This window comes from Electrophorus electricus, chromosome 7, assembly GCF_041902795.1.
Source record: "Electrophorus electricus isolate QZ-2024a chromosome 7, ASM4190279v1, whole genome shotgun sequence".
NCBI classification, from domain to species: Eukaryota; Metazoa; Chordata; class Actinopteri; order Gymnotiformes; family Gymnotidae; genus Electrophorus; species Electrophorus electricus.
Window position 1 is genome coordinate 25,517,333 of NC_137503.1, and position 27,668 is coordinate 25,545,000.

The window sequence follows — 27,668 nt, forward strand, 5'->3', positions numbered from 1 at the left end:
ATGAAGTTGAAGTAAAATGCACTTTAAACTAGCTCAAAAGAAACCAGACAAAAGAGGGAAAGAGAGAAGTCGAGACTCCAGAGTTTATTTCTGGGTGATAGGGAAGGAATTTTGGTCCATGAGTTCCCCTACTTTCTCCTGTAGTATCTGCACAACTTCCGCCAAAATAAAAACATGTGTATCGTCCAGGTCCTGAATAATAAACTTTTTCCCCAACGCTGACGTCTCATCCAGATACAAAAGGAACTGCTTCATAGCAGGATCGCTAGAGATTGAAACAAAGGCATTAATTTTGACAATGTGAACAAGTCCAGACGACATACGATCAGAGAACCAAAAGCAAAATAATCTAGCAAGCTACCTAGGTGAAAACTTAGTGGTGTCTTACCATTCCACGAGAACTCCTTTTAATACATTCACCATCGTTGGAAATGATAGTACGGGCCTCAAACCTCCTAATAATGCTATTAATCTATATGGAGAATAATAAAACACAATTCAGCTATTAAAAAGACAAAGTAGCGTAATAGGACAATCTACTTCGGCACATAGACAGCTAGCTGGCTAGTTAACTAAGATATCGTGGGTTAATTTCCAAGTTAGGAATCTTAATTTAGCTAAATATTAATATTCACAGTTCGGCCACCAACCTCTTGCATATTAACACTGACAAATAAATTTTTATTACGAATGTCAAATACAGCTAGACTAGGCTACCTACATCGTCTGCGCCCTTTGTTGCTTGTCAGAGCCGTACGACTATGAGCGTGATATTCCATCGCATTTTTGCCGCCGTAGCGCCATCTACTGTACTGGAGTGCGTCCATAAGTGTCTAGGATCCAAAACTAATCATAACCAATTATTTATTTTTTTCCCAATGTCAAAAGTATAATTTTACGATCAATTTGACGATTCCAAAATACTTCTGAAGATATTCAATTTAATCCAAACAATCATATCCAGACATCAGAAATCGCCATTTAATTTGCAATTAACAATGATGGCAATGCTTTTTGGCAAACATTTAAAAGTGAAAAGCCAGTCAAGAAATGATGGCCTTTAAGTTAAGCAATTAATATAAATTTTCCCCCCAAACTGTGCAATCAAATCTATTTCAGGCTGCACACTTGAGGTTACGGTCCCAAAAAAGTTACTGAGTTGTCCAAATGGGGCAATCCTTATGTCTGGTGTTCTATAATGTATTAAAAAAATAAATACAAATAAATAAGGGGACATCATCATAATTCAAATGAAATTAAATGCTTAGTATCATGTGCTATACAATGTCTAAGTAGACATACAGTATTTGCTTACAAAAGAGTACATTCCAAAGCAGTGCATGGAGAAAAATTAGACCATCACCTTTAAAATTAAGTTTCAATATGCAGCATGTTCTAAAATCGTGTGTTCTGGGTCGGTGAAAAACTCAGGCATCATGATTCTTACAAAAATAGTTTTCATAGTTTCATATATGCACTTTCAAAATGACTTCCTTAATATAACTGGTTCATTTCTCTTCAAATACAAATCCGTTAAGATGCTGAAGGCGACACTGTAAAAGATCCGCTTGAGATTCCCAACACTGGCAGAGGGACTCAGTCGCTTATGTGTGCTCCTATAGCATCTTGAATAAACTGTAAACTACGCCTGTAGAGAAAAGAATCCTTCTTCTCAGGCTTACAGATGTTGAGATGATCGACAGCCACTTCAATTAGGTCTCCAATACCCAGATCTGAGGGAAGGGATGTTGTGGTGCAGTGAGTAAACATGTAGTGAGCATTCTTTGGACTGGTATATGGGACATAGGTTAATCTTACTCTAAAGAAGGATTTCACAACTACAATTAATCTTGCAAATGGTGATATTTTGTCAGTAATATTTTATAATCATATTTAAATCTTTTCAGTGTGGCATTGCCATGACCTGCCTGCTGACTGGGCAGGAACCACCAATATTTTCATCATCGGGCCAATGGACGTGGGTAAACTTTCTGCAAAGCTCAGCACCTTCAACTCCTTGTCTTTTGCAATGTTGAGGAAATTCTTATTTAAGTCACTCAAGGCTGGCGAATCTGCAAAGTTGGAAATATACGGCATGAAATTTCACCAGTTAAAAAAACAAAAAAGTGAGAAAAAATTAACTGTGATGTTCGAAGGGGAAAAAAGAAGACCAGCAAACCTCTGCAAAGCTCTTTCACTTCTATGGACGGAAACAGGAGATATCGCACGTTTACCGAGTACCCTGCCATGAAAGTGCCATGGTGGGGAACACTGTAGAACAGCACACCCTTAGTGTTATTGACCAAGGGATTCAGGTCAGGATCACCTAAGGCATCTAAAAGCATCTTTTTCACCAGCAAACCTATAAACGTTACAAACAAGATCTGTAAGGCAAGACTCCTTCAAGCTATGGCTTATGTGAACAGCCCCTCAACACTAAACACATTGAGAGGTAGTGACTATGTGCCTAAATCCATTAGCAGTTAATGCGAGTGATGAACGCAGTTCCAGCCTATGAGAACTGACCTCCCATACTGTGTGCCACCCACACCACGGGCCTCTCCCCTACTCCTGCAGCCTTTAGCTTTTCAAGGAGCTCCTGACTGCGATATGCTAAGGACTTCCTGGAAGACAGAAACGAGTGAAGATGGGACTAACCTGGTTTTTACGGCCCTTTTTGTAAGGTCTGCACACAATTTCCTCTCTGATTCTAAAATACATTTTTCTTCTTTACCTTTGGTTTTCGGCAGGGCACTTGGCCCACCAGTCGCTGAGATGGGTGTCGTACTCTACAGCTAGGATCCTGAGGTTGGGGCAGTCTGCTGCCAGCCATGACTGCACGTCCAGTTGAGTTGAAGACAACAAGAAAAAATCAAATGAAAACAACATCTAGCATGTGATGCCACTCATGAATTGCTCTCTTTCTGGGATGTAGGACCTACCTTAGGCCAGCACTCTGTGTAGTCTTCTTGCACTCCTACAGATTTCTCATCCTCTACTGGATCAGAGTCCTTCTGTCGCCATGTCTTAAAGGCAGCCCCCAGAAGGCCGTGGACAAAGAGAACATCCGCTTTGATTGGCTGGCTGAGTTACACGGTTCAAAAAAAGAGGAGGGTCAAAGGGAGCATCTGCTTTAACTGGCTGGGTGAGTTACAAAGATCAAACAGAAGAGGGGGGACAAGTAAACTGAAAGTGTCTGTAGCCAGCCTAGATAGCACACTTTTTGAATCACAAAGGGGAAAAAAAAAAGAAGTTGGGTAATACCAGTGTTTCCCAATCTAGTCCCAGTCTACACTCTTGCTCTATCCTAACTCTCAAACCCAACAATCAAGAGTTCTGAATACCTAGCGCAGGTGTGCTGGGAGCTGGATTAGAGCAAAAACATGGACGTTCAGAGAGTTCATGGGAACTGGGATGGAAAACGGCGCTTTCAACCATTTACCTAGTGCGGCAGTGTGGATGTAAAATGTAGACCCCGTCCTGGTACTTCTGCACCTCTGCATCTCGGTCCAGGTTGGCTAAAGCGCGGGCAGCGTGAGATGCCTGCATGATATGTGGAGACTGCACCATCTCAGCCAGGACCGACACCCAGCCTGCAGCAGAAAGTCATCACAACAAGCATCATGGCAGCAGACACAAGGATAGTGTTTCCTAGTGAATAAACAAATGAAACCCCCAACATGTCAGGTGGGGTAGGAAGACCTGATTGCAATATGGCTGTGTGAAGGTTCTCGTGCAGGGCGAGGTTCCCGATGATTCGCACAATGTTCTGCTGAATCTTCTGAGAATCCCGGCGAAGCTGGAAGACTCTTTGCAAAAGCTGAAGTCCGCCATTGGCCACTATGCGATCACAATGACTTGGGACCTGATTGTCGTTAGAACACATGAGAGCAAATTAACCCCAGCCCAGAAACTTTACGGAAGCTTCAACAATGTAGTGTGCCTGTAAAAGCATTAAGGAGTTTGTATTCACCTTTGAGTGCTGTGCCAGAGCTTGCAGGCAAAAAGATTCCACCTTCTCAGAGGGGATGGAGGTGAGGCTCTGGGCGTAGGGCAGCCCATTGCCACCAAAGCACCACAGCCCTCCCTACAACCGCAGCAAATACACAGAGACACACCATTACATGAAAGGTTTTATGGGCCCATCCATGTTCTTGATTTCTGGGGAACATTTTGCAAGACAGCTTCATTACTATGACTATACCTAAAAGTGTGTGTGTGTGTGTGAGCCACGCACCCTTTGAGACGCTAGCGATTGGCTGCTTTCTCTCAGTGCTAGTGAGGTGAAGTACTGCACACACTGATCCACATCTGACTGCGGCAGAGAGGAGAGCAGCTGCCTCAGACCATCCTCTATTTGAAACTCCTAACACCACAAAACACCATTAGAATGAACCTTTTCAGCGCTCTGAGGTCTCACATGGAAGAATCCAGTAACATGCCTACATAACACTGACAGATACCCACATCCTCCACCTCTGGCAGTGCTGGCGGGGGCAGGAAGTAGCGGAGGTCCACCTGAGGAGTGCGGGCCAAACCTATAGCTGTGCGCTGATCTATAGACTGCGCTGCTGTCTGATACTGGTAATCTGTGACAGACAGACCAGCAGGCCTATCAATTTCACTGATAGGCTGACAGAGTAATCATCTGGCACACATCTATGACGAACACGTCAACAGTCAGATGAGATTATATATTCAGGTAAGACCAGACAATCATGGTCATGATTTTCCTGATGTGTGGTTTGAATTTTTTTTAAATAGATTACTATAGAACTCTTTAAAAATGTTAAACTCCGTAAAACTAAAGGCAGTGTAGAGAATCTGGAGGAACTGTGAAGTCTGGCGATGTGGCTGTCTCTCACTGTGCCAGTGGTGCGTGTGAGCCAGGTCCTGCACCGCCTGCAGACGCTCCGCACGACTGCTGGAGTGAGTTCTCTTCAGCAGCACCCAGAGGGCACACTCATGAGGGTCTGCATCTAAACGGCTGAGATGCTCTAGCACACATACACACACACACACGCACACACGCACACACGCGCACACACGCGCGCACACGCACACACACGCACACACACAGACACACACAGACACACACAGACACACAAAGGATATTTAAGTAGAGACCAAAGTTAGAAGATTTCATAGTTTTAATTTAAATGTGTGTGTGTATATATGTATACACACATTCATAATTTATATACACTCCCTATAATACTCCCAATTCTCATATGATAGTAGACATACCAACACAGACCCCAGCAGCACACAGGTAGGGCCAAGGGAGTGAAGAGCAACTGTCATTTGATTCTAGTATTCATCTACTGCTTCAGTTCACTCTTCTAGAACCAAACTCTTCTCTACCAAAGCAACTATTTGAATGAAACTGAATTCCTCAAATGTGCAGCTATCAGTGACAAACACCAATGTATAAGACTAGACCATTTCTGCAAAAGTAGTTCCATCTTTTCCAGGTGCTTCCTGAACAAGCCATGCCAAAATAAAATTCCCAAGGAGTCTGCCACAAATGTCTCACATAGCAAATACATCTGATCAATACACTGGGATTATTTAGCACACAGTCAGAATACATGGACGTAACATATGCCCAATACATGCCCACGTTTGTATGGGTTGTCTATATGTTGCGGCCAAGTAGCTACAAAGCAGACACTTTAACTAGACATCTGACATCTATAGTTCAGTATTTTCTCACCATCCAATGGCTGACGGAGTATCCAAGAGGACATTTCAATAATTCTTCTTGCTGCTTTATGAAGCTCCTTCCTGGTTTTATAAGTGACATCTGAAACCAAAAGGCTTATTCGATGATTCAGAGTCACTGTATTTCAAACAAGATGAACTAAAAGCAACAAGAAAATATCACCTGGGGGGGAAAGAGTGTGTTTTCTAGCATATTTATGGTATACAGTTTCAAATACATAAATAAGTTGAATACAGTTATATTGTTATTGTTCGTGTCAGCAAAGGTCATTCGGAGCGCAGATCTGCAAGCCTGATCTTCATGTCTGTGGTTTGTTTTTCTTGTAGTACAGGGTCATCAGTGAATCTATTATGACAGTTATAAAAAATGCAAACGCACTGGTGCCAAGGAGCTCCTGCTCTTTGCTAGTGACAGGAGTCAGGTAGATATAGGACTTGCGCTTCTCCTGGAGAATGGCCTGTGTGTCAATGGTGACTGCCTGCCTCAAGGTGATGACCTCATAGGAGATGAAGAGACAGCCACTGTGTGAACACAAGCATTGGCATCTTAGCAAGCACCTCTGCGTTTCAAGAAAATAAACAAAGATGACTTGATTGAAGACGAATGTTGATGCCTCTCTAGTCCATACAGACATTTTATAAATGAAAGTAATAGCATAGGAATGAGTTAAAATAATTGTTGGAAGAGCTGTATAGTGATCATTTTAGCAATTTGATTTTAGCCATTTGATTCACACATTTCAAACTTCAAGATAAAACACTTACCCCAGAATAATAGCACCAGTTACTTTAGCTATTTTCCCTGCATGCAAGAGAGAGACATAGAGGCTGATTTAAATAAAGGGAGTAAAAAGAATAACATGGTTTGTATGGTTTGTGTATTATATAGTAGTTAGGCAATAATTACAATGAGCCAAAAAAGAATACTACAAAAACCTACGCAAATCTTTCCATGGCATGACTTTCCTCACCCCTGGACCAGCATTGCTCAGCCTCCGGCAAAAGACCAAACGCAGGGCGGTCACAGACATCTGCAGATCGACTCAGAGATGTGAGAAGCAGCACGGAAAAGTGAACCATCAAACCTGATCCTTCAGTCAAGTTAGTCAAAGCCAACCTGTCCAGGACTCTACTGCTTACACATTCAAATTAAAGAAACACTGCGATTTTAGAAACAATAAAGAGTGACCAGTGTTCCTGTTTGTAAATGATGAAATCAAAATATCTGCATGGGAAGTTATTTTGACCATACATAGCTAGCTATACATACAGAAAGTGGTAATCTAATTTAAACAATAACCCCAAAGAACAGAGCGGGACTTTAAATGTCACAGGATACATAGCTTAGGATAGCTGGCTAGCTAGTTAGCTTGTTTGCTATTTAATATTTAGTCTCCCAACTATGGCACACTAGCTGGCTAGCTAGATCTCCTAAGGGTGTTGCTAGCTAGTTAGCTAACCTATACTAGAGTTCAAATAAACAGTAAGTTGGACGTGTCACTCCTTTTATTTCCTTGAAGTAATAAAAGGATACAACGACAAATATTAGGTTACTATTCGGTTCTATTAACACACACCATTAGTTACTGTCTGCGATAAATAACTCTAACCTAGCCAGCAAGCCAGCTAAATTGTATACCATCCAAATTAAATAGCACCGTAAATTAAATTGTGATTATTTACCTTATTAGGTTATGTGGAACGACCTATGTTAGTTATATTTTAGGGGAAAGGGAGAGCCCCTGCCTGCCAAAGCTCGACCTAACCCGGTTTACATGCATGTCCTTCCACCCGCAGACTGGCCCGCTAAAGGCAAGCGCACAGTAAACAGCAACTGCCGCGCCATGCCGCAGCGACGTCATTACCGTAAATAACCTAACGTTGTCGCAGCCCCTTATATTATAATAATAATAATAATAATAATAATAATAATAATAATAATAATAATAATAACAATAATAATAATAATAATAGTAAACTTGATTGAAGATTCAAGTTAACGTGTTTAACATATATATGTTAATAAATATGTTTTCCTTTTCTATTTTTTTAATCTGTCTGAAAAATCTGAAACAAAATATTGAATGCGTGTGTGTATGTCTGTGTGTGTGTGTGTGTGTGTGTGTGTGTGTGTGTGTGTGTGTGTGTGTGTGATTTTGAACATTGCTTAGGTCTAAATACAAGAGGTAAAAAGGTATTTTAGGCCAGTGAAAGAATGACTTCTTTGGGAAATCTAGAATCTAGAATCTAATAGCTTTAAAGATCACATAGCAGTACTGTAAAGAACCAGACCAGGGTGTGTGTGCACTGTGGTGCTACACACGTACTTATGTTTAGTGAGTAAATGTTGAATAAATGTTAAATGACATTTTTCAAGATAGTTCATGCACTGGTTTTATAAGATATTTAACTGTATGCCTCTTATTGTGATAAATTATATGAACATATAAGTGACCCTAAAGGCAGGTTAACAATCAAATAATGATACAAATCCTTCTCAGCCAGTTCTTTATTATATGCTTTTTGCACAAAGCCCACTGAATGGAAACAGTTTTAAAGGAAATCCACAAAACTGTAGTAGGTCATGAACCTTCGACACTCTCTCAGCTCACCAAGCTGGTATTCTCAGTCATAATAGTAGTATGTCAAAGTTACAGCACTAATCCTATCATAGCAGTGACAAACTAATATGCAGTCCTGCTCTCTCTCTCTCTTTCTATCTCTCTCTCTCTCTCTCTCTCTTTCAATCTCTATCTCTATCTCCATCTATCTCTATCCTAGTGTATATCTCTATCTCAGTCTCTATCTCTATCTTGATCTCTATCTATCTCTATGTTAGTGTATATCGCTATCTCAGACTCTATCTCTATCTCTATCTCTCATATAAACACACACACGCAAACACTGTATACAGCAATAACAATAACAATACAACAATAAGACAATAACTAAGCATCATAAAATCACTCATGCACCCAATTCCGATCCAAGGTCTTGCATTGTGCATCATCCCCATCTTGGCCTATCAAGTCCGTGAGCATCACCACCACTTCTCCTCACTGCCTGGGCCGCTCGTTCAAAGCGCTCAAGTACAGGTCTCCTGATAAGCCCGTATGATGCTCTCATAGGCTGGCGGGGGGGTCGGCGTGGCGTGGAAGCCCCTCAGACCGCTGTTACCCCAGAAGGAGTCTGGTCTGGGCCTGGTCCTGGGTGGGGTAACCATGGAGCCGCTGGTGCTGTTAGAGCTGGTCAGTCCCGGGCCACTTGGAAGGGTGGGGGTCCGTGGCAGACTGGCCTGGCTGCCCTCCTCGGCCTCGCGGGCGATCTGACTGCATTGGAGCAGCGGGTGGAAGGTGGAGGCCCTGAAGCTGGACTTGCGGCCCAGCAGGTCAACCTGGTCACCGGGCGAGGGGGCGGACGCGTGCCGGTGGAAGGAGAAGGCGGCACCAGCCAGGCTGTTGTTGCTGCGGCGGTCATAGCCGCTGTTGTGTCGGCCAAAGCCAGGCCGGGAGCGCGGAGAGGAGGAGGAGGCGGCGCGGGTGGAGGAGCGCGACGAGGACGAACAGGTGATGGTGGCTGAGGCACGTCGACGGGACATCCAGGTGAGGGTCATATAGACCAGAGCACCCAGGAGTAGGCCTACCACCATGGAGAGACAGAAGGCCAAGATCACATCCCCTGAGGAGAGGAGAGGAGAATACTAAGTAAGAATCTTTTAAGTAAATAAAAGTATGAAGAGAACATGTCTTTTAAAGATCTCTCAGGAAGCACATTTTTGGGATGAAGACTCTTAAAAATAAAAAATAAAAAATAGAAAAAACAAAAGTAAATCTGAATCTTGACAGTATACCAAGAACTGTAAAATGCCCAGCAGGTTTGATTTCTAAATGGCCCTGATCTCATTTACGTTATTTTTTTTTGGGGACTTTTCCAAGAAGCTTTATTTTACTAGTGTGTGAGCACTTTGTACTTTGGTATACTCTCACATAAAGCACTTTTTCTCACTCAGCATACCAAAGTCAGCAGCCGTAGACAACGCATAAAATGTCTCTGTCTACTTTACAGTCTTGAGTTAATAGGCTGGACTAAAGCTCACTGCGGTTTACTTTTTAAATGGGAGCTTTGAAAATGGCCCCTCTGATCCTCAGATAATTTCATTGCCATTTTATTGTCTTACTTAGCACCTCGGTTTTAGCCGTTCCCAGGATGAGGTCAACAGGGTAGGCCACCACCTATCCGCCGCTCGCTGACGATTAGGGAGGGGTGAAGGCCAGGAATGTCTGCCTGGATCTTTCATTCTCTTCTATTCCCAAATTCAATAGAAATTGTTCACATTCTTGGCTTTCCTCTGCTGTTCCACCCTACTATGACATTCAGGGACTGGCGTTGGCCGAGGGCTGTTCATCCCCAGGGTATTATTATTATTATTATTATTATTATTATTATTATTATTATTAATAATAATAATAATAATAATAATAATAATAATAATAATAATAATAAACCCAAGGACGCTTTACAGACACAAATCAGCTTTTATAATCAAATCACTCACACACTACAGGCAGCCTCATTAGTAGCAGATGGGATCGGGTTCCCTTTTGGCAAATGGTAATTACGAGGTCTGAGAGGTTAGGAATTGTTTTTCACCGCAATGCAGTCTGATCAAATTATGAAATAAGTGGGGCTTTCCCTCCATTTCTGACTTGTCCACATCACCAATGAATAGGTTTATATTTGCCAACTGCATAACCGACAGCAATTGTAAAAAAGCTTTGTAGATAAATAAAGGGCAAGAATAGCAAGAATACACACTGTCTAGCAATTATTAAAATCCCTAGCAATTTGTTATTTCATATGACAGTACCAGTGCATATACTTATTTGGCTTTCACCATTTTCACAGCACAATACTGTGTCATATCATTTGTTGCTAAATAATTGTATCATTTTAACTTTAATAACTAAAAATATTTCACTTGTATAAGTATAAACCCTCCAAAATGTTTGCAGAGAGACATGCGTAAAGTAATCTGGGTCGCTGTCACCACTTTTCTTTGCTTACTGAGTGAAGGATATAACAGACCAGAAGTGGTGATCATCTGGAAATGGCATTTGGAGAGACTGCATGGAAAAAGCTGACCACTCTAACAAAAGCTTCAGCCTCTACTCTGGTGCCTATTCCAAACTCTCTTAAAAGTTTCAGCTCTTCAGTGTTGTAAGTAGCCATGCACAAAGCATCCTGTATTCTGTTAGAGAGCGAGAGCGAGAGAGAGAGAGAGAGAGCTAGAGAGAGACAAAGACGGAAATGGAGTAAAGTGTCTTACTCAGGCCAAAAGACTGAAGTATTTCCAGGAGGGGATGAGTGCTGTTGTCAGCCATCGCTCCCTCTGGACAGACAGAGGAGAAGGCAGCGGGCGTGCGCGTCCAGCCTGTCTCCTCCAGCACCTTCACTGCTGTTCCCTTCTTCTTTAGTCCCTTTGATCGCGTCCTCTCTGGCTCGCCCTGTCCCTCTGTCTCCGTGTGCGTGTATCCACCTCTGTCTAATTCCACTCTCCCTTTCTTTCCTGCTTCTCTCTTGTTCTCTCTCTCCTTTTCTCCCTGTCTCTCTCTTAGCAAACCCAGAGGCACACAGGATCCACACCACACCACACCCCCCCCCTCCCCAAGGCCAGCCTCACAGTGTTTGCCTCAGAGAAAAACGCCACTGTCACATTTCCTCCTTTTCCTGTGCAAAATTAGCAGCAGGCTGTCCTTATCTGCTCTGCCCAGGGTTCCTGTGTGGTTTTTGGGAATTGGGGGGGGGTGGAGAGGCTTTCCCTGGCCGAGGGCAGGCTCAGAATAATGACTCCTTCTCCCCATCCTCCTGCTCTGTGGTGTAATCACACAGAGACGGTATCATACCCTTATGATTTCGACTTTGCTCACTCCCTGTCTCTGTCTCCCTCCCACTCTTTCCCTGTCTTTCTCTCACTCTCTGTCTTTCTCTCACTCTCTGTCTCCCTCTCACTCTCTTCTCTCCCTCCATATTAGCAGTGATACAGACTGTTTCACTCTTCTGCCACAAAAATGTAAAAAAAAATTCCATGCAAAAGGTGAGCGCATGTAGGAAAACATATGCGCACCAGACCGATTATGTTGTTTTGCGCGAGGCAAAACCAAGACGCAGACATGCGTCATACATCCTATAGATCTTAACAACCATAAAATGCTTCAGTGAAATGTGAAACATAAAACATTGCCTGTATATATAAAAAAAAAAATCAAATGAAAAAGAATTAATCAAACATAATATGGCCAACTGAATATTCTGCATTTCTCAATTTGTTTTCCGTATTTAACCAAGAGCCTGAACCATGACAAAACTGGCAGACATTTTTGTAGACAAAACTGCAGTAAATACATAATGACTGAAGAGCTTAGATGATCTAGACCGATCTTCTCCCAGCAAAACTTTTAGCTTTGTCTTTAAAAAAAAAATTCAGATCAGATCTTCTAATGTTTCCTAACATCTCCTCAGCCCCTCTCCGAGGCCTCTCCAAACTCACTCTTTCCACTGAAGATGCCAGCTCTGTCTGAGGCTACCTCGACCAGCACAGTCACGGCACAAACACCGATAAGAACCCGGCAAGGCTCTGCCCCAAATCGCGGCGCGTCCTTTCTTGGTGCGCTCCCCCTTCAGGCTGTCCAGTCCCAGAGGCTTTAGTGCAGGTGACTAAGTGTGGTGAGTGGCTCGGTGGTTCGGGCCGGGCTGGCCGGTCAGGGTCGAGAGGGATGCGGCCCCGTGACCGTTTCCTCCTATTGTTGTCCGGTGCCGCTGGAGTGGAGGAGTCAGGCTGGATCAGTGCCCTTTCCACGGGCCTCATTGTGTGTAATAATCCTATCATCTTAATCATACGTAACCACACATATGCATATGTGAGTCATAGCCCACCCACTACGGAACAACAGGAAAATGTTTCGCATTGGATGGTGGTCATAACGTTAGTATTGTGGAATTTGTGAGGAAGACAATAAGCTATTTCCTGATATATTGTAATCAGTCGTGTTTGCTTCCTTTTTCAATTTTGAACTTCAACATCTAATATTAGACAAATACTATTGCAAGTAAAGAAAAATAGCACTTGACAACCTTCCAGTTCTAATTTTATATAATCAGTGAAGATTATCTGCATAATAGGTTGGACACAAAGAAACAAAACATGTTTTGGATTAAAACGTATTCTATAATAATGTATTCTTATAATGTCTGTAATACAAGGATATTTTCATTATGTTCTTTTTTAGTATTACAGAGAGAGAAAGTGGATTCGGAGGACCTGTTTCTCAAATGCAGGTTATTTTAACCCCAGATGAGGATATCTAGCCAGAAGACCAACACACAAAGTGATTTGTTTTTCATTCAGATCTTTCATAAACATTTCTGCCCTACCGGTTTTGTATTCTGAAAGAGTAGATGCTGTGAAGGTAATAATACAAAATTGGGCCTGGCTATAAATATGCTAATGGTTTATAGTTTAACAAAATGTAATTGAATGTAGGCTAGTTTAATTTTCTTCCCTGGTGAGACTTGTTTTGCCCCTGTTGAACAGTAGATGGTACTGTAAACCCTTTAACACAACATTTATCAGCCTCTGCAGTAAAGCGCAGAACAGCTCAGCTTGTGCTGCAGTCAGACTAAGCTTGTGTTGCCTTTCGTCCTCTGCAGAGGGACATGCTGGGCTTTCTAAACGCTGAAGCGGCCCGATACAGAGATCCAGGTAAACAGTGGTCCAGTCCACTGACACAAATGCTAAAGGTCTGTGTACATCATGTGTGATCATGAGTTTTCATATGTATGTAGGTTATTATTCTATACCATACTACATATTAAATTCTGTAAATCCATAGTGTAAATTCATTACACTAGCTTCCTTGTCTTCCAGAAAGGAGAGACTGTAAAGCACTAATGTTATGTTTTAAAGCATTAAATAGATTAGCAGCAGACTGTCTCTGCATGGTCCTACTCTGTGCAGTACTATTCTGTGTGTCCCTACTCTGCATGGTCCTACTCTGCATGGTCCTACTCTGTGTGGTCCTACTCTGCGTGGTCTTACTCTGTGTGTCAATACTCTGTGTGGTCCTACTCTGTGTGGTCCTACTCTGCGTGGTCCTACTCTGTGTGGTCCTACTCTGCGTGGTCCTACTCTGTGTGGTCCTACTCTGCGTGGTCCTACTCTGCGTGGTCCTACTCTGTGTGTCCCTACTCTGTGCGGTCCTATTCTCTGTGTCCGTACTATGTGTGGTCCTACTCTATGTGTCCGTACTATGTGTGGTCCTACTCTGTGTGGTCCTACTCTGTGTGGTCCTACTCCGTGTGGTCCTACTCTGTGTGGTCCTACTCTGTGTGGTCCCACTCTCAGCATTAGCAGACCTGCTTAATGTGCCCAAATTCAACAAGAATTCATGATCTTGAAGCCTTTGGGTTTTATGCAGCCACAGAATGGAATGGTTTACCACCTCTGTTTAGACAGACATCTGTACAAAATTTTAACATGCAGCTAAAGACATTTTACAAACTTGATTTTTCCCCTTGTTTTTACTTATGATTGCTATTATGCTGTTTTTTTATTTACTTAATTTTTTTATTATATCAACAATTAATGTTGTTGCTTATCTTTTTATTATCTACTGTTATTTCCATTACTTATTATTGTTTATAAGTTTTGTGACTTTTTAATATTATTTTAACCATATTCTAATTGTGTTTGAGTTCATGTTATTTAATTTTTTTACATGATGTGTATATAGTTATATAACATGCACTGTGCTTCCTATCAGGTCTTTTTCCTATGGGTGAGCATCAGGGTACAGCAGCTATCTGTATAACTCTGAACGTTTTCTGCTGGGAATTTCACTAAGCAGGATTTTTCCATTAGCAGACTTCACAAATGACCTTGTTTCAGTAAACTTTGTTTCGAAACTGATATCTATTCTGGTATGAGTTGTGAAACACTAGGCACTGTAAGAGCACTGGAGCAAAGCGCGACTGTAGATGATTGACAGGGCAGGGACAGCGTGGTGTGGGCGAAGGAGGCGGGCGTCCACGGGCGGCTCTGCCGGCCGCCTAATGAGCTTTTCAGAATTATGCTGACGGATGTGCTTCCAGGGGTTTTTGCCTCAGCGATAGAGAAGCCCTGGGCGTGCGCAGATAAGATTCAGCCAGGGCTTCCCCTGCACCGGCTTCGGTTCTTCCGCACTCCAGCCTCCCTCCCCCTCCCTACCTCTCACCTCCGGTGCCGCTCGAGCCGCAGCGGGCCTCCACGCTGGAGGTCACATCGCAGAGCCAAAGCGGCAGCGTCAGCAGTCCGTGCTCTGTGTAGACTCGGCTTTGCCCCACGCCGCTGTCTGTCCCTCGTCCCTTCGCTCAGTGTCAGCAAGGTACAGATGTTCGAGCAGAGCTATACGACAGGCCAGGTTGTGGCACTAAATTTCGAAAAGGTTTTCGTAAAGATTTATATCCTGACGTCACCTTTTGCTTTCACGATCTGGCTCGGTGGCATTATATCTTGGTGGTCCTCCTTTTATATTTTTGCGTTTATAAAAGGAGCTGAGGAAATCCTGTTTTGTCTGCCTCGTCTTTTCTGTGTTTTCCTTCTGTGGTGAGGTGCTCTGACATTTATTTTTGAGGTGTACGGCCGCATATGATAATATGGCAATATGCGTGTTCGGAAGCATTCAGTGGCTCCCCCTTTCTTGCATATAGACACGGAGCATAACTCCAGCTCTGTGATTGGCCAGGAGGCTTATGTTCACGAGCTGCTCTCTGAGTGGACACCAGGTGGCAGTGGCTGTTAGTGCTAGAGCTTACAGAACTGTGTGTTGTGTGTGTGTGTGTGTGTGTGTGTGTGAGAGAGAGATAGAAAGAGAGAGAGGGAGAGAGAGGACGATAGAGTGAAATAGACAGAGCAAAGGATAGATTGAGTGGGGGAGATGCTGCAGCCTACTGAAGCCACAAGTCCAACTTCCCGCTGAAGATAGTCTGCAGAGCAGCCAATCCTGCTGGCATCCTTGCAAATGCCCTTTCCCACTGATCTCAGCACTGTGGATTAAATCTCGAGGGACCGCCGTGGTCGGGAAGGAAGCTGACTCCGGACCAGCGGCATGGCGTCAGCTGGGCACTATGGACGCTCGGCCAGGGAGATTGCCAATGAGATGCAGAGGCTGCAGGGTAGGTGCTTAGGCATGCTTTCTGTTAAGGTGACCCCACTGCTGTGCTGTAGGATGACACAGCAGAACCTCGCACTAGCTGCAGGATGGAAATCTCGGGAGCTCGGAGGCTTGGAGTTTGGGTGACTTTTAGACATCTTGTAAACTTAGGCTACACATGCAGTGCAAGCACATCGATGCAATTTGTTTGTAAGCACTGGTCATTCGGTTAGTATATGTAATCAGTGACAAAGCATGCTAGAATTAGCATATTAAATTCTATAGCATAAAACTGCAAAAAAACGGTGTTTCTGGATACAGAGGGGTTGCATTATTTAATGGTTATTTTGTGATCAGTGAAGCGTTGAACCTGAAGGTCAATGCTGCAACCACAGAATGTTTCTGTCAATCATTCTCTGTGTGTGTGTGTGTGTGTGTGTGTGTGTGTGTGTGTGTGTGTGTGTGTGTGTGTGTGCTTGTGTGTGTGTGTGTGTGTGTGTGTGTGTGTGAGCGCACCTTTTGTTTTAATGACTTCGTTTGTCACTCAGAAATTCTTAAAGCTTGTATTGATTTGTTACCAGGTCAAATGTATTTGTTATTGCAGTGATGCCAAGATTCCATTTCACATTTATCAGTTTGTATTCTGTTGTTTAGTTGGAAGATGCAATTAAAAGACTGAAAAGAAAGGCTTTGTTAAGTAAGAGACTGATCATAAAGAGTTATAACTGGTGACTGTGACATCAGGCTGATGTGAGGATAGGAAAGAGTACACAAACAGAGAGAGAGAGAGAGAGAGAGAGAGAGAGAGAGAGAGAGAGAGAGATACATGATCTGCTGAAGAGCTGACTCTGTACAGATGTGCATTGCCTCTTTTGAGCAGAAGCCTACTGTTTGTAACCAGTAGATAAATGCTTTACATGACTGTGTCTTTAAAACAGCACTCAGGCTTTTACAGTATAGCAGCAGCATGCATGAATTCAGACATGCCCAGCATATGCACACTGCCGAAGCCCTTTCCCACAGTTCTCCTGCCCCTGCCTCTCTGTCAGAAGAACAGGAACTCTGCCTCACAACCTCTGTAATTATACAGAATATGAACTCTCATTTGTCTCTTTAACAATGTAACAGCGATTATCATCATCATATGAACTATAGTTAGCACATTTTCATCTGCTGAATTTTTAATAATCAGCGCTCTTTCTTGAGAATAGCTCAAATGAAACATTGTATTCTTTGTTTCACAAATTTAGATCAAAGGTAAATAAACATTCTGTCCTCATACAAGGACATCTTTATAAACTGCTTCCTATTTATATAATTGTATAGTTTGCATAGCTATCCGATGCTGGATGGAAATAGCCAGAGGAAATGAAAACTCTATAATACTATTCGATTAGCTCACTGGTCTTTCTTTCCACGCAGATAAGAGTTTCTTGGTAAAACTGTTGTGTATAACAACATGTGATTACCATGTGGAGGTGTGAGCTTCAGTCGCCTTAGAAACAGTATATGGAGAATTATAGAGATGTGGGCACACGGCTCAGAAAGAGTCTTGTCCAGTATGGCAAAGTTGGCACTGCCATCCTGTGTGTGTGTGTGTGTGTGTGTGTGTGTGTATGTGTGTGTGTGTGTGAGTGTGTGTGTGTGTGTGTGTGTGTGTGTGTGTCTAATGATGACAACAACTACAGCTTCATATTATCTGACATGAGGAGGAGATAGACAGGACTGGATGAATCAATAACTATAGTTCCTCGCTTAAAAAAATCAACAACAATAAGAAGAAAAATATTTTTTGCATCTTGAATTTGGTGGATGTATATTTAACCCATGTTTTATCTTATTCACAAATTTCACACAAACAAATACGTAAACCATAACACCACAAAAAATCAGCCATTTGAATGAATCCTCTCCTGGATGAAGAGGGATGAAGAGGATGAAGTTTGAGGCATTTCTTCTCATCCTTTGATCAGAGCAGATTAGCGTTTCTCTGTGTGTGAGCCGGACAGGAGTTTAGTGCTTAGTCTTAATGCTGGAAGCAAGAGAATCACTGGGCACGTGCACTCGCTTCTGGACACATTCAAATGTTCGGATTCACGGCTAAAACACTGAAGAAAACACTGGATAATGAATACCTGTCTCTCATGTGCGTGTATCCACCCACTCACTCACACACAGACACACACACACAGACACACACACACACACACAGACACACACACACACACACACACACACACACACACACACACACACACACACACACACACACAGACCCTCCATTGCATTCTTGTTCATTTCTGCTCATTCCATCCACATTCTCTGGTCTTGTTTGAGAAATGAAAGCCTCCTTTGTGCTCATTCTTTTTCTCCCACATGGTTTCCTACAACTATGAATTATGAAATTTGTTTAATAAGCCTCCTAGACAGAGTTTACTCTCCATACAGGTTATAACATAGGTTAGGCCTCTCTAGACTGTTTTAATGTATGATTTCATGCATCAGAAGAAACCCTGGTCTTCTCTGATTTTTAACGTAATTTGTATTCAGGACAAGCTCCTCGGTCACTGTGGCACCAGCCATGAACACAAACACAGTCTCCATGTCCCCTAGTTGTTCTGTACTTCACATCCAGTGACAGGTTGTTAGGAAAAAAAGAACAGTAAGAGACAAAGAAAAAATGGCAATTAGTGGCACCATATGGCAGAAAAAGGGAGAGTGGCTTTGAATGTCTCCCAGGCTAAGAGTCGTTCCATATGTTGTGGAATTCTGCCATATATTGTCTCTCATTATCTAGTATGCGACGCTTCTCTCTCCAACCTGAAGTCTCTCGGTGCTCTTCTGCGCGGGCAGGCCAAACAGAGTGTTCCCACCCGCGAACCGACGCTTACGTGGACTTTAACCATGACCTCTGGAAGAATGCCAGGTTATTGTTCATTAAGAGTACTCATCCTCACGTCCTTCTGGCCAGTTGTGTGCAGTGAACAGTACAGTAAAGGCAGTGGCATGTCTGGAGACTGTACTGAATGGTCTGTGTAATTGTATTGCTTTTTGAAATTGGCCTCTTTGTCAAAATGTAAATGACCACGTTTCCAGTCATGCTTTGTGGGCTGATAACCTCAGTATCGTCATTCCCCACCTCGCATTACTAATTTTAGCTTTTACAGCATGAAAAGCATGGTTAGCTGACCCTATCTAAGATAACATGCAAAAAAAGCCCATTATTTAGGTAGTGCAATATACAATGCGATCAAATCATGTGCTATTTTGAAATATTTTTTCAATTTCTAACTTTTATATGCCCAATTTTAGGAAATTGTAAGTGGCAAATGGTCTTCCCAGTATGGTAGTAGTCAGACTAGCCACTCAGAATCAAGATGCGAATTCTGGAACACCATTCGCATTTTGCAAAAAAATAAAATAAAATTGGCTTCCTTCCATGTTGATAACCAATTATATTCAGCTATGTTAGCTATGCAGGGTCATCTGGTGAGCCAATTAGCTTTGAGAATCACTTACTGAGTTTTAGCATTGTTACATCTTAAAGATGACTCTGAAAATGGCTTAACTGTGTTAACTGTGTGGCATTCTTCTGGGCTTGGATGGGGCTGTGGTCATTTGGCAAATACAGTGTTACTGTTTGTTTAGTTACACAGGTAACAAAAATAGTCATGATAAATATTCATTCACGTCAGTCTCTCCATACATTTTCCTCGAAGACGGCCACTATATTTAGGTTGCATTTAAAGACATAAAGTCAGCCAGTGTGCTGAGCGACATGCTTTACTCCAGAAGAGTAGTTCTCCTGGGCTTGGACTGCCTCTCTCACCTCTGATACTTTATGAACCCCCGCAAACACCACCTGAGACAGAGAGGGAGAGAGACAGAGAGAGAGAAAGAGAGAGAGAGAGGAAGAGGAGAGAGAGAGAGAGAGGGAAGCAAAGACTCATGGAGGTCAGCCCATGTGCTTCAGGTCTACGGTCCCACCAGGCCTGGCAGAAAGCCAGAGGAACAGGGGGAAAAAAATCTGCATTCTGCCTTGGCATGCTGCCAGTTGCCCTGTGCAGTAATATGCCAGCACTGTCAGGGGCTGGACCGGTCTCTGCTGACCAGCACAGTCACCTTGAACACTCTGAGCGTCCGGCTGTCTTGACAATGAAGCTCTTTTATCAGTGTGGTGCCTGTAGACACAGTGATATTTCGAAGCCCCCGCTCATGTTTCTGTATACTGAAACCATCTATAGTCGGAATTCGGTTCCAGCCTCAACCTGCACAGGGAGGAAACAGGATAGAGACTGTGGGTCAGCCACTGAAGAAATGAACATGCAATGTAATATCATTGGATTTTTTCCCCTCATTTTTAATGTAATTTGGATTCATAACAAGCTCCACAGTCATGGTGGCACTAGCCATGATCATAAACATAGTCTATGTTCTGTTGCAATATCCCACATCCAAACAGTAACATAAATGGATTTTTGGATGCTGGAAAAATAGTACAAAATTATGAATAGGCTGAGATTTTACAGCTTTCAAACAGTAGAATGGTGCAAAATATTGTGGAACTAATTAGTGGCGGGTGTGGGAGGGATCTAGTGTAGAGATTTCAGGAACATCATTTAGAATTGTTTATAATCACATACATGTATGTGCATATGTGTGAGCATGTGCGCGTGTGCATGAGTGTGTGTGTGTGTGCGTGCATGTGCCTGCGTGCGTGTGTGCATGTGTGTGCGTGTGTGTGCGCATGCGTGTTTGCGTGTGCATGTGTGTGCGTGTGTGCGCATGCGCGTGTGCGCGTGTGTGTGTGTGTGTGCGCGCGTGCGTGTGTGCGCGCGTGCGTGGGTGTGTGCGCATACGTGTGTGCGCATGCGTGTGTGCGCGGGCGTGTGTGTGTGTGCATGTGTGTGTGTGTGTGTGTGTGTGTGTGTGCGTATGTGTGTTTGCACGTGCGTGCACGTGTGTGTGCACGTGCGTGCGCGTGTGTGTGCGTGTGTGTGCGTGTGCGTGGGTGTGTGCGCATGTGTGTGTGTGTGTGTGTGTGCGTGTGTGTGCTTGCATGTGTGTGTGTGTGCATGCATGCGTGTGCGTGTGTGTGCGTGCGTGTATGCGTGTGCGTGTGTGTGCCAGTTAATTAACATATCTTTGAACTATCTCCCTTTTATTTCACAGTGCCATTGTAGACTCACCAGAACCTTTCTTAAGACCTTTAGTCAGATTTTAAAAGCCATTCATCTGTCAGTCAAGCGTATCTAATCGCTGGAGCGAACTCACTAGGCTGCTGGCCAGTCTCTATAGAGGGGGTGTCCACTGGTCATGTCTTAATAGTGATACTCTTGTGCTGCTGTCAGTGAGTGAACCAACCTGACTTGTGTCTAGGCCTTTTTAAAAGGGCAACTATGCACCGGCATAAGGGGAAGAAAAGGTCTGATCGACCTTTCTTTTGTAGTTGTGTTTTGCTGAGCATTTAAGAGGGAACACCAAATGAAAGCAGCATCAGTGAAGATATGTAGGTAATATCTTTTGTATACACACAAAAGACAAACTTATATATAAATTCCTTATAAAGCACCCTTCTGGTGGGTGGTCATGTCTGTTTTTCTGACTCTTGGTCATTCTACCAAATGTTTTGAGGTTTCGAGGGTGCGGCTCAGTATTTTCAGATCTTCTGGTTGTAGCTCCTGGGATCTGTTTGGAGCCGCTCCTCCGTATCCTCAGAACGAGCTTGGCGTTAAACTTCCACGTGCTCTTTATTTCCTCTTTCAGTCTTATGTTTCTGCCACTGAATATGGTAACTGTGTAGTCAGAACTGCCTTCTGTCTTCTAGGATGTTATTTCTTTGTGTCTTTGCACTTGTATTTGCTGATATTGTTTCATCTCTGCACTTGCTTGGTGCACCATGGGTCCTGGAGCAGCAATGTTTCGTCCTGTTGTACTTGATTTGCGTTCTCAGACTTTTCTTATTCCTCCATTTGGAATTTTCCAGCTTGTGACATTTCTTACCACTGCTGTTATCTGCAACTTGTTTAGTCATGATCTCTGGTTGGCTCACCGTGACTTTCTTGTCTGTTTGGATATGGAGGTCTCACAGGATGTTAAATTTATGTTCCACCACTATAATGCCTCCCATTTGACCTTGGGCTGTCCAGCTCATTTTTTCGCATATGCTTCTGTATGTAATTCCTGCCCCTTGGTTGTGTCTCTTAACGAAAAGGGCAAGTGGCCACTAAATGACATTTAAGTATCTACAAATAGAGTGCGTCTGAATATACATATATGCAAAGTGCTTTTGAATATACAGATATACAAAATATAGATATGTTCCATGATATGGCATGTATTTTGTAGTAATCCTAGGTCAGGAATCTGTTGCTCAGATACAGCGATTCACTGTTTTAACCTGTTCTCAATGTTAGCAATTGTCATTAACCTGCTCTAAAGGAGATCAATGGTGACTGATATAAATTAAGTAGGTGGGTGGCCACTTAACTGTCTATTTAGCCTCCAGCAACATTGGTGACAGTAGCCCTAGCCTGCAGGACTCAATGGGGAATGAATTAGCATTCCGCTTGCGCTTATCTTACAAAGGCAGGTCAGCATCTGATGTGCCCCACTGCAAATCCAGTATCACACTGCACCCATCAAAAGCAATGTGACTCTTTGCCTCAGGAAAGCTGTGTGACTTGTTGTGGGTCAGCAGGTCATCTGCTGACCTTGTGCCAGACACCTGCATCCCACAAGACTATGTGTCCAAGGCTATTACCTACAACATTAAAAAAGATGCTTTGGACAGGACCTCTCATAGCTTTAGCAGCTCCTGTCTCTGTCTGTCACCATCCTATCTCACCCTCCCAAGTCTGCCCGTCTGCGTGTGACCAGTGTGTGGTCCTTGTACGCAGGATGAAAAGCTTAGTGTGTCTGACCTACTTCCACCCTGACCCTGGTTTTGTTAAACCCCCAACGGCGAGTAACCCGCTCTCGGGATCTCTGATGCTGTTGTCTGGAATGCCTGCAGTCTTCTGCACTCTTCCACAAGAAATCACTCTTAAAAGTGTTTGGAGTAGATCTATAGTGCCTTGAGGGGCAATCTATAGATTCTATAAGAAACGCACGTGAGCACAACATGAGCTGTTGTTTTGTGAGCTTGCGAGGTAGCCTACCATCTGTGCACAGACTAAACATTTCGGATGGAGTTTTCCGACCCATGTTTGGCCTACTCAGAGTTAAAAAAGCAGCCCAGTCCTCAGCCCCTTTCCTAGTCTTTTTTCAAGGAAAAGAATTCCCTCAGAAGATGTTAACTCTGTAGGCAAACTGAATTATTTTCCGTAGCTGTTATGTGGATTCTTAAAAATGCTGACCCAGCGTAGGAGACAGGACCGAACCTGACATCTCTCCATCTGACTTCAGGAGGAGACAAAAGGTCTCAAAACAGCTGAGGAATACATTCTTATTGCGGTAATCATTTTGACTTGTTCCTAAAATCATTTACTATCAGAACCCTGTAATTAGCGATGCTAATTTGACAGGCTGAGGGATGGAGTGCCACATTGGGATGATTTGCCTGTGAAAGGGCCACATGTAGGAGCGGAAGCATGCGGCACAGCATGAATGGACCACGAGGGCCCTTCAAACATTCTGAAGATTTCCGTTACACGTCTTATGAAGAGTATGAATACACATAATAGTGATTTGTGAAGCCGGTCGTCGTTGCCTTAGAGCAATATGGGAATGGGTGTGTGTGTGTGTGTGTGTGTGTGTGTGTGTGTGTGTGTGTGTGTGTGTGTGTGTGTGTGTGTGCATGGGAGAGAGAGAGCAAGAGATAGAGGAGCACCTGTTTGTTCCTGCGGGGCATTCATTAGTGCAGATTTATGAAGTGGATCATTATAGAATTCACGGATGTTCGAATAGAAAGTGCATCCTTAGGGAAATCACCACGGTATGAGAGAGGCCCACGTTCTTAGGTGCACACGTGGAGTCAGTAGGTGATCTGTCTTCAGGCCCAGATCAAGGGGAACCTTTAAATTGATCTAAACAAATCATATCTTTTAATTTACAACACCATTAGCTAATGCATAAATGGTCCAGAGTTGATTCTAGATGTGAAATTTGCATCTCAAGTCAACTGTCTCACTACATGAGGACCGATGAACTGTAAAGGCCAATATGACAGCAATTGCGAAGCTGTAGAGTCAGCATAAATCAATAGTCATAACCATTCCCCCGCTACCTGACATACCTGATTTGGTTGCCCAGAATGCAGATGTGAAGTCCTTCAGCAGCCTGGAGAATGGCTGGCAGACCTCGGGGGAGGTGGTTCCACATCTCCCGGCGCAGTGGTCTAACTGGGCATTAAATTTTAATTGACTTTCACTCCACAGTCAAATGCAATGACTACAGAGCCAAAACCACAAAACTAAATCACTATCCAATTATGGATTTACTGTACATAAAGTCCCCAAGCTTCCAGTAGATGGCGCTCTGCCTCCCAAGCCACATTTTTAAACACTCCATTGAAATGAGCGAGAAACCCAAATATCCCCAGGCTGCAGAAGAAAGAGGTTCCACCGTGTATGCTTGCCAGAGTCTCCGAGTGCCCTTTGGGTCCCCTCACTGCACAGGACTGCAGGCAGCAGATGAACCTTCATGAACCTTCTATAGTAGACTAAACACACACACACACACACATACACACACCCTCAAAAGAAAAGAAAAAAAAGACTGGTTGAATAGCTTCAGGTGCTCAGATGGGTCTTTGTCTCATTTATCTGATCCTGGCAACCAAACGAATTAATACACTGGTGTGATAAAAGAAAATTTTATACAATATTTCTCTTGAATTGTGCAATAATTATCTGCATTTAATTGTTATTACTGGGTATGTCTTGTGTGTGGGAATGACAAACAATCCAAAAATCTTTTTTTTAGATTTTGTTTCCATTTTAAAGCTTCCAGCTTCTCTTTTTGCAACACAGAATTGCTTTTGGAGGTCAGGATGTAAAATTGAACGCTGCACTGAATTTACTGCAGAAAGATCATATTTATGCTTCAGCACCATGGACAGAGACCGAAAGATACACTCATCTAGAATCATCAGTTCTAAATTGCCGCCCACTAGCAAATTAGTTAAGTGCCAGTGCGACTGTTCACAGACGTGTTAACGTGTGTGGTTTACTGTTGAGATTTTTTTCCTTTAATCATTTCTGCTTCTCTATATATATAGGCTGAACATTCTTGGTTTGTAATGCGTTGCCTAGTTTGTCCAAATTAAAATTCCTTTCATATTGTACTATATGAAGATTTGTGATTTTGTCATTTTTTCTTTCCTCCTAAACCTCGAAAGAAATTTTGATATGCAATGCGAAGGATTATTGTAGGAAAATGGCCCAGGCTAAGAAAGAAGATGGGAGATAACGGAAGACAGATTCCACCTCACAGGTGCCTTGGATATTAACGGCTTTCGTCATTAAAAAACCCTTTCGGGAGAAAAAGGATAAAGAGCAAATCACACTCATGATTAATGAATCTGTCATGAGAAGTGCTACATTTCTCAGGCTTATAATTTTTTGTGTTTTTCCTTTGCATTGCATAGAATAGTGAGTGTATTGTGATTAGAAACACACAATATTACTATTCTAACCCCAATAGTGAAAAGAGATATGATTGTTTTGTTGTGTATCTGGTTTAAAATGAAGTTGTGTGTCATTACTCTACATTATACAGCATTTATTCAAAACCTACAAAATAGTATGGCAAGGAGCTTACAGTATATAAATCCCACAACTTCTCAATAATTCAACTCCAGCTATAGCCGGTCATGGGCTGTTTGCTTTGTGAGGTCTTATCAAGGGCTTTAAACAGCCTCTGGGAGCAGTGAATCAAATGATGCCATGTTGAAATGAAATCAATCAGTTTACTCCACTGGTTTTCCCCGAGACCCTGGCACACTGTCACGTATGCGGCAGACGAGAGGGACAATATAGCTGATGTTGGGCAAATGACGGGGCACAGCAGGTTCAGGCTCTGTCTTCTGTGTGAGTGGGGCGAGTTATGTGAATCCTCGCCGCTACAGATGCATCTAATGCACTCACACACACACACACACACACACACACACACACACACACACACACACAGAGTCATAACATGTTCCCGCCCCTTTTCCCAAAACATGCTCAGATCTATGACATCACTCATTCTCACAAAATCTGATTGGTTGGAGGGATGAGACAGAATGGATTATTTCTGCAGCCTTGCAGAGAGAGGGAGAGAGAGAGAGAGAGGGTGAGAGAGAGAGAGAGAGAGAGGGTGAGAGAGAGAGAGAGAGAGAGAGAGAGAGGGTGAGAGAGACTGGTATTCTACTCACATGCATACATTCCCACACAGCAGCGCAGCATAAGCAATCAGAGTGACTTCAGTGTTAAGCAGCTGCTATTTTCCACTGTTGTCAGATAGACAGAACCAAGTACCAAGTCATTTTTTCTCTGCAACAAGCCAAAGAGGAGTGTAGGGTGCATTTATTCCCCAGCATACCTTAAAAGGAGCAGGGGGAGAAGGGGCTTGGTAGAGCCCACCCTGTGGCGAACCACAAACCCTTGCTGGCAAGTGGACTTTGCCCCCACTCTATGGACTTAGGAGAGCCAGTGCACACACAGGCAGTGTGGAAACAGACGGCATTAACAGGATGGCACGAAGGGGGCAGGATCTCACCACCAAGAAGAAGCCTGGCGCTCCTCTCAACTTAGTGCCAGGGTTCTGCCTGCACCTTCATGGTAAGGGTGTGTGGGGGGGTTTTGTGTGTTGAGAGTCATTTGTCCAGAAGTCACCAATATATCTGATTCGTGTTGCTCCTGTAAGAGTCAGAGTCACACCAAGGCAGATGTGTGTTTTGGTGTGGGTGTGTGCATATGTACGTGCGTGTCTGTGTTCTGCTTAGTTAGAGAGACAAATGTGCGTTTAGTCTGCTGGGGACATCTGTAGGACATACTGCATAAATACATGCAGGCTTGCACACTGTCATTAGAGGAGCCCACTGCATGGTGAATGCATGTATGCGTGCGTCTGTGTAAACGACACGACGAGCGCATTTGCATGAGAGTGAAACAGAGCTGTGCTGATTAGTCTGTGGTTACTTTGGCACATAATTAATCAGGAATTTTAAAAAGGTTTCATATCTGAAGTTCGTAATGGTGTGTGTGTGTGTGTGTGTGTGTGTGTGTGTGTGTGTGTGGAGATGGTATGCACAGTATATGTGTGCTACTGTGTGTGTGTGTGTGTGTGTGTGTGTGTGTGTGTGTGTGTGTGTGGAGATGGTATGCACAGTATATGTGTGCTACTGTGTGTGTGTGTGTGTGTGTGTGTGTGTGTGGAGACGGCATGCACAGTATATGTGTGCTACTGTGTGTGCGAATGTTTATTTGCTCTTCCTGCTCAAAGTCACCTCGTCCTTAAGAGTGTGTGGAGGGTGCCACACACGCACGCGCACCCAGCCAGCCGTTAGAGGACACAGATAGAAAAGCCCCGAGCCTTATCGTCATCATCATTCTCTCTTTCTTTCGCTCTCATCAATATTTGATCACGTTGCATTGAACCAGACTTGATCGAGCGATTCATTCAACATTTTCAGGATCTTCAACAAATGTAGCAAATTAGCTTCCTCTCTCTCGTGCCTGCCTCTGTCTCACTTATTGTCATTCCCACTCTCTTTCTGTCTCTTGCTCGACTCTCTCTCTCACCCACACACCCACACACCCACATTAT

The 27,668-nt window shown here is 43.3% G+C and overlaps 4 protein-coding genes across 17 annotated transcripts in view; 1 reads left to right on the top strand and 3 right to left on the bottom strand.

Moving 5' to 3' along the window:
• Positions 1-69: 69 nt before the first annotated feature.
• On the bottom strand, positions 70-466 carry gtf2h5 (general transcription factor IIH, polypeptide 5). The gene is made up of 2 exons (XM_026999069.3): positions 389-466; positions 70-265 (listed from the first exon to the last, which is right to left on the bottom strand). The coding sequence occupies exons 1-2, from the start codon at positions 421-423 to the stop codon at positions 85-87; spliced, it is 216 nt and encodes a 71-aa protein (XP_026854870.1). The 5' UTR covers positions 424-466; the 3' UTR covers positions 70-84.
• Positions 467-847: 381 nt separating this feature from the next.
• Positions 848-7,563, bottom strand: serac1 (serine active site containing 1). 2 transcript variants are annotated; one of them, XM_035524559.2, is made up of 17 exons: positions 7,408-7,563; positions 6,665-6,755; positions 6,490-6,526; positions 6,104-6,246; positions 5,717-5,806; positions 4,866-4,997; positions 4,468-4,589; positions 4,238-4,366; positions 3,974-4,087; positions 3,703-3,865; positions 3,443-3,593; positions 2,943-3,084; positions 2,735-2,835; positions 2,527-2,624; positions 2,180-2,362; positions 1,929-2,072; positions 848-1,733 (listed from the first exon to the last, which is right to left on the bottom strand). In XM_035524559.2, exons 2-17 carry the CDS (start codon positions 6,753-6,755, stop codon positions 1,597-1,599), a joined length of 1,977 nt encoding a protein of 658 aa, XP_035380452.1. In that variant the 5' UTR covers positions 7,408-7,563; the 3' UTR covers positions 848-1,596. The 2 variants fall into 2 exon arrangements, with proteins under 2 accessions (XP_035380452.1, XP_081573444.1); XM_081717318.1 differs by lacking the exon at positions 2,527-2,624 and having other exon boundaries at positions 2,180-2,271.
• Positions 7,564-8,215: 652 nt separating this feature from the next.
• myct1a (myc target 1a) lies at positions 8,216-11,243 on the bottom strand. The gene is made up of 2 exons (XM_026998211.3): positions 11,051-11,243; positions 8,216-9,402 (listed from the first exon to the last, which is right to left on the bottom strand). Exons 1-2 carry the CDS (start codon positions 11,103-11,105, stop codon positions 8,810-8,812), a joined length of 648 nt encoding a protein of 215 aa, XP_026854012.2. The 5' UTR covers positions 11,106-11,243; the 3' UTR covers positions 8,216-8,809.
• Positions 11,244-13,394: 2,151 nt separating this feature from the next.
• syne1a (spectrin repeat containing, nuclear envelope 1a) overlaps positions 13,395-27,668 on the top strand; it is a 117,319-nt gene continuing 103,045 nt past the window's right edge. For 11 of the 13 annotated variants that reach the window (XM_081717009.1, XM_081717020.1, XM_081717013.1 and 8 more), the window contains exon 1: positions 26,578-26,680. In XM_081717009.1, the coding sequence (XP_081573135.1) occupies positions 26,593-26,680 (88 nt within the window). In that variant the 5' untranslated portion in view covers positions 26,578-26,592. Of the gene's footprint in view, positions 13,484-15,680; positions 15,934-26,577; positions 26,681-27,668 lie in introns of those variants that run through there. The other 2 variants (XM_081717014.1, XM_081717012.1) reach the window with 2 other exon arrangements.

Excerpts from the sequence above, each read along its gene's own strand:
- gtf2h5 (XM_026999069.3), bottom strand. The coding sequence starts at position 423 with ATGGTGAATGTATTAAAAGGAGTTCTCGTGGAATG. Across the intron at positions 266-388 it reads AAAGGAGTTCTCGTGGAATG|CGATCCTGCTATGAAGCAGT; the intron begins GTAAGACACCAC and ends TTCAATCTCTAG.
- serac1 (XM_035524559.2), bottom strand. The coding sequence starts at position 6,755 with ATGTCTGTGACCGCCCTGCGTTTGGTCTTTTGCCGGAGGCTGAGCAAT. Across the intron at positions 6,247-6,489 it reads ACTGGTGCTATTATTCTGGG|TGGCTGTCTCTTCATCTCCT; the intron begins GTAAGTGTTTTA and ends GTGTTCACACAG. Across the intron at positions 3,594-3,702 it reads CACAGCCATATTGCAATCAG|GCTGGGTGTCGGTCCTGGCT; the intron begins GTCTTCCTACCC and ends TTTCTGCTGCAG.
- myct1a (XM_026998211.3), bottom strand. The coding sequence starts at position 11,105 with ATGGCTGACAACAGCACTCATCCCCTCCTGGAAATACTTCAGTCTTTT. Across the intron at positions 9,403-11,050 it reads ACTTCAGTCTTTTGGCCTGA|GGGATGTGATCTTGGCCTTC; the intron begins GTAAGACACTTT and ends TCCTCTCCTCAG.